This window comes from Triticum urartu, chromosome 1 (genome assembly GCF_003073215.2).
Source record: "Triticum urartu cultivar G1812 chromosome 1, Tu2.1, whole genome shotgun sequence".
In the NCBI taxonomy this organism is placed as follows: Eukaryota; Viridiplantae; Streptophyta; class Magnoliopsida; order Poales; family Poaceae; genus Triticum; species Triticum urartu.
The window spans coordinates 293,871,862-293,878,071 of NC_053022.1; the positions used below are offsets into that span (position 1 = coordinate 293,871,862).

Genomic DNA, 6,210 nt, shown 5'->3' on the forward strand with positions numbered 1-6,210 from the left:
CCTACTCTTTGGTTGTGAGCTTATCAGGGGAGCCCGATGGGGCTGGCAATGGTGTGAAGATCAGAATACTTGAGGACAGTTGGATCCCAGGTTTCCTTCCAGGTACTTTCATGCCTTTGCTACCAGTTTCTGTTAACGCCATGGTTTAGTTTCTGCTTGATGCTTCTTTGTTGACTTGGAATGAGGAACTAGACTATAGTTTCTTTGTGGAGACCATTTCTGAACAAATACTTCTGATCCTATCAGCCACGATGGAGGGGAGGATTTCCTCTCATGGCCCTATGAAAAACACGGCATCTTCTCGGTAATGTCCGGCTACAATTTTGCATGTGTGAGTTTTTCTTCTTTTCGGAAAGTGATAAAGGACATGGCTTGTCCTCTGACCTTCATCAGCAAGAGAAGCAACAGAAGCAGCAACGGAAGCAACGGAAGACCATTTGGCCTGTTAACTGTCCAAATAAGATGGAGATTGTTGTGTCGCGGGCTGCGCATGATTCCTTACCCACTGGTCATCAATTGATTTATCGCCACGTTTTTTAAGATGACGATTGTCGTTTCTGTAACCGAGCAGAGCATGTTGAGCTCCTATGTCCTTTATCGAAAAATGTCCTTTTGCCCAGTCGGTCTGGAGCTGTGTCAAGGTGATACAAAAATTCTCCTTGACAGAGCTCCATGATGCAAAAAATCCATGCAGCCGCGTCTTCCGCCAAAGGCGCTTCAGGAAACGACTCCAACGCCGCACGACGGCATGCACGAGTGCACGTACCTATGTCTCCCCTCCATCTTCTCCACCACCCTCCCAAACTTGGCAAACGCTCCTAATCGCCCCCATTTTCCCCCGTTAAGCCCGCAGCCAGGCCGGCGAGGCTGCGTGCATGCATGCGGCGACGTCGGCCGGCAGCATGGCCTCGATCGAGCTCGGGCGCGGCGGCGCTGGTGGCAGCGGGAACGGCATCGGCAGGCCCGCCAGGACGACGTCCAAGAAGCGGCTCGTGATGATCATCGCCGACCCGGGCCGCGAGTCCACGGCGGCGATGGACTGGGCACTCTCCCACGCCGTCGTCGAGGGTGACGACATCCTGCTTCTCCACGTCAACATGCCGCCGAGCGGCGCCCCCGGCGGCGCGGCCCCTCCGCGAACCGGCTCCGTCGGCAGCAGCAGCGGCTCCCAGCTGGCCGTGTTCCTCGGTGGCGGGGGCTCCGCGGACGGGGAGTTCATGGAGACGATGCGCGCCGCGTGCAAGGCGCGGCACCCGCGCGCTAGGGTCCACGCGGAGCGCGTCGAGCCGGCAACCGAGGGCCGCGAGGCCAAGGCCCAGACCATCCTCGCCGAGTCCCAACGCCGCGGCGTCGAGCTCCTCGTCATCGGTCACCACCGCTTCTCCGCCTTCCTCAGGTAAACCAAACCCCCCAATCCATGTCGTCGATCTCCTCATCGCACAGACGCGACCGAAACAACTAATCTTGCGTGCGCAGGTTGCGGAGCGCGAGCGGGACGAGCCGGCCGAGACACGACAGCACGGCGGAGTTCTTGATCGAGCACAGCAAGTGCTTGTGCGTGAGCGTTCAGAAGAAGGGCAAGAACGCCGGCTACCTGCTCAACACAAAGACCCACAAGAACTTCTGGCAACTCGCATGAACATGCACGCACACATACATACACGTGCCCATCGATTAGATTGATCGAAATTACATTCTTCAATTATCGCGTACGTGTACGGCATGTTAATTTAGAGAAATGAATGTTTGATTGCATCAAGAGAAAAATATACTTTTTATCCCTCAACTTTCGATGGAGTCTAGATTTGGTCCCTCAACTTCGAAACCGGACAACTTGCACCCCCAACTATTGAAACCGGACAAGGTTCATCCCTAGTCTCGGCTTTGAACGGTTTTGGTGCTAACTCTCCCTGGTTTTGACCGGTGCTGACTTAAATACATGTATATATTTCAAATCCGTGAATCATTTGAAATTCATGTATTTTTTTTCAAATCTCTATATTTTTCATATTCGCGTAAAAATTTCAAATTCACATACCTTTTTGAAATCCACGTAACTTTTCCAAATTTGCATACTTTTTCTAGTCCGCGTTTTTTCTCAAATACACGTACTTTTTCAAGTTCGTGTACTGCTTTTAAATCCGTGTACTTTTTTCAAATTCATGAACTTTTGTATAAAGTACACGAATTTGAAAAAAAGCACGTGGACTTGAAAATGGTACAAAATAAACGGATTCGAAGAAAGTACGTGAATTTGAGTCAAAACATGGTAAAAATCAGGGAACTCGACATCAAAACCGGTCAAAACCCTGTCCATGGACGAACCTTGTCCGGTTTTAGTAGTTGAAGGTGCAAGTTGTTCGGTTTTGAAGTTGAGGGAACAAATCTAGACTCCGCCAAAAATTGAGAAACGAAAAATATACTTTTCTCTTGCATCAATGAGTTCTGTGACAAAAAGGTTTCCCCCATTTTATATTATAAAGCCACGGTATCAACAACAAACAACATCCAAAGGATAAAGTTCAAGGTCCAAACACACACAACAAGTCACGAGAGATATAGAAAATAAAGAGAGAAAAAGTAGGTAATGAAAAAGAAAATCCAAATGCACCTTGCTCGTGCCTTGTTTTGCTGGACTCCATCAAGGACGTATAGGAGGAACTCCCGAAACAGGCAATTGAAAGCTTTTGAGATGTCAATCTTCCTTTAGCGACTTCCATCTCGCTCGTGTGCGCTGCCACGAGGTGGCAGCCCGGCCCTCCTCCCCCCCACCTCGGTGCATTGGCAGGCGAAGCCCAACGGGATGCTCCTCCCCCTCATGCAGTCTCGACAGCGCAATGTGGATCTCCGCCAACATGCCCCACGCTCAACACAACGTCATGGGGAGTTGTGTGGCGTGGCGTGGTGTGGGTGCAGTCGGCGCACGTTGGAGCGCTGTGGCTGCACAGTGGGAGGCACATCCGAGGTGGCGGCGAGGTGGCTAGAACTGGTGCTGTGATACGTCCATTTTGCATCATGCTTTTATATCGATATTTATTGCATTATGGGCTGTTACTTCACATTATGTCACAATACTTATGCCTATTCTCTCTTATTTTACAAGGTTTACATAACGAGGGAGAATGCCGGCAGCTGGAATTCTGGGCTGGAAAAGGAGCAAATATTAGAGACCTATTCTGCACAACTCCAAAAGTCCTGAAACTCCACGGAATATCTTATAATAAATAATAAAAAATCCTCGCCAAAGATGAAGATCAGTGGGCCCACACCCTGTCCACAAGGGTGGGGGCGCCCCCCTAGGGCGCGCCCCCTACCTCGTGGGCCCCCTGGTGGCTCTCTGATGCCCATCTTCTGCTATATGAAGTCTCTTGTTGAGGAAAAAACAAGAAGCAACCTTTCAGGACGAGACTCCGCCGCCACGAGGCGGAACCAATCTAGGGCTCCGGCAGAGCTGTTCTGCCGGGGACACTTCCCTCCGGGAGGGGGAAATCATCGCCATCATCATCACCAATGCTCCTCTCATCGGGAGAGGGCAATCTCCATCAAAATCTTCACCAACATCATCTCATCTCCAAACCCTATTTCATCTCTTGTATCCAATTCTTGTCTCCAAGTTTGGGATTGGTGCTAGTATGTTGCTATTAGTGTCGATTACTCCTTGTAGTTGATGCTAGTTGGTTTATTTGATGGAAGATCATATGTTCAGATCCTTTATGCATATTATTACCCCTCTGATTATGAACATGAATATGCTTTGTGAGTAGTTACGTTTGTTCCTAAGGACATGGGAGAAGTCTTGCTATTAGTAGTCATGTGAATTTGGTATTCGTTCGATATTTTGATGAGATGTATGTTGTCTAGCCTCTAGTGGTGTTATGTGAACGTCGACTACATAACACTTCACCATTATTTGGGCCTAGAGGAAGGCATTGGGAAGTAATAAGTAGATGATGGGTTGCTAGAGTGACAGAAGCTTAAACCCTAGTTGCGTTGCTTCGTAAGGGGCTGATTTGGATCCACTTGTTTCATGCTATGGTTAGGTTTACCTTAATACTTTTGTTGTAGTTGCGGATGCTTGCAATAGAGGTTAATCATAAGTGGGATGCTTGTTCAAGTAAGAACAACACCCAAGCACCGGTCCACCCACATATGAAATTATCAAAGTACCGAACGCGAATCATATGAACGTGATGAAAACTAGCTTGACCATATTCCCATGTGTCCTCGGGAGCGCTTTTCCTTATATAAGAGTTTGTCCAGGCTTGTCCTTTGCTACAAAAAGGATTGGGCCATCTTGATGCACTTTATTTACTTTTGTTACTGGCTGCACGTTACAAATTATCTTATCACAAAGCTATCTGTTATCACTTATTTCAGTACTTGCAGAGAATACCTTGCTGAAAACCGCTTATCATTTCCGTCCGCTCCTCGTTGGGTTCGACACTCTTACTTATCGAAAGGACTACGATAGATCCCCTATACTTGTGGGTCATCAAGACTCTTTTCTAGCACCGTTGCCGGGGAGTGAAGCGCCTTTAGTAGGTGGAATTTGTTAAGAAAAAAAATTATATAGTGTGCTGAAATTTACCGTCACTTGTTACTATGGAAAGTAATCCTGTGAGGGGCTTCTTCGGGGTATCTTCACCCCAACCAGTAGAGCAAAGAGTTGCTCCTCAACCTACTGAACCTATTGAAAATGAAATTCCTTTTGAATTTCCTTCGGGTATGATAGAAAAACTGCTAGCTAATCCTTTTACAGGAGATGGAACAAAGCATCCGGATGAGCACTTAATATATGTGGATGAAGTTTGTGGATTATTTAAGCTTGCAGGCATACCCGATGATGTTGCTAAGAAGAAAGTCTTCCCTTTATCTTTGAAGGGAGACGCATTGACATGGTATAGGCTATGTGATGATACGAGATCATGGAACTATAGAAGATTGAAATTGGAATTTCATCAAAAGTACTGCCCTATGCATCTTGTTCATCGTGATCGCAATTATATATATATATATATATATAATTTTTTGCCTCGCGAAGGATAAAGCATCGCTCAAGCTTGGGGGAGGCTTAAATCAATGTTATATTCATGCCCCAATCATGAGCTCCCAAGAGAAACAATTATTCAAAATCTTTATGCTCGGCTTTCTGAAAACAATCGCACCATACTCGATACTTCTTGTGCTGGCTCTTTTATGATCAAGACTATTTGATTTAAATGGGATTTATTGGATAGAATTAAACGCAACTCTGAAGATTGGGATCTCGACGAAGAGCATGAAGAAGAAAGATTATTGAAAACTCTGAAGAAGCACCGCGCTGCTATTGGATATACTCTTGATGATCTTAAGGGCATTAGTCTCACTCTATGTCAACATAAAATAAATTTGGAGGCGGACGCCAAACCAGTCTGTGATCCTCAAAAATGTTTGAATCCTAAAATGAAAGAAGTGGTAAGAAAAGAAATACTAAAGCTTCTGGAGGCAGGTATAATTTATCCTGTTGCTGATAGTCAGTGGGTAAGTCCTGTTCATTGTGTCCCTAAGAAGGGAGGTATTATTGTTGTTCCTAATGATAAAGATGAATTAATTCCACAAAGAATTATTACAGGTTATAGGATGGTAATTGATTTCCGCAAATTAAATAAGGCTACCAAGAAAGATCATTACCCCTTACCTTTTATTGATCAAATGCTAGAAAGATTATGCAAACATACACATTATTGCTTTCTAGATGGTTATTCTGGTTTCTCTCAAATACCCGTGTCAGCTAAAGATCAATCAAAAACTACTTTTACATGCCCTTTTGGTAATTTTGCTTATAGACGTATGCCTTTTGGTTTATGTAATGCACCTGCTACCTTTCAAAGATGCATAATGCCTATATTCTCTGACTTTTGTGAAAAGATTTGTGACGTTTTCATGGACGACTTTTCCGTCTATGGATCCTCTTTTGATGATTGCTTGAACAATCTTGATCGAGTTTTGCAGAGATGTGAAGAAACTAATCTTGTCTTGAATTGGGAAAAGTGCCACTTTATGGTTAATGAAGGTCTTGTCTTGGGGCATAAAGTTTCTGAAAGAGGTATTGAAGTTGATAAAGCCAAGGTTGATGCTATTGAAAAGATGTCATGTCCCAAGGACATCAAAGGTATAAGAAGTTTTCTTGGTCACGCTGGATTTTATAGGAGGTTCATTAAGGACTTCTCA

General features: G+C 45.4%; 1 protein-coding gene across 1 annotated transcript; it reads left to right on the forward strand.

The window, feature by feature from the left end:
• Positions 1-821: 821 nt before the first annotated feature.
• LOC125532560 lies at positions 822-1,759 on the forward strand. The gene is made up of 2 exons (XM_048696582.1): positions 822-1,396; positions 1,477-1,759. The coding sequence occupies exons 1-2, from the start codon at positions 876-878 to the stop codon at positions 1,637-1,639; spliced, it is 684 nt and encodes a 227-aa protein (XP_048552539.1). The 5' UTR covers positions 822-875; the 3' UTR covers positions 1,640-1,759.
• The last annotated feature ends 4,451 nt before the right edge of the window (positions 1,760-6,210 follow it).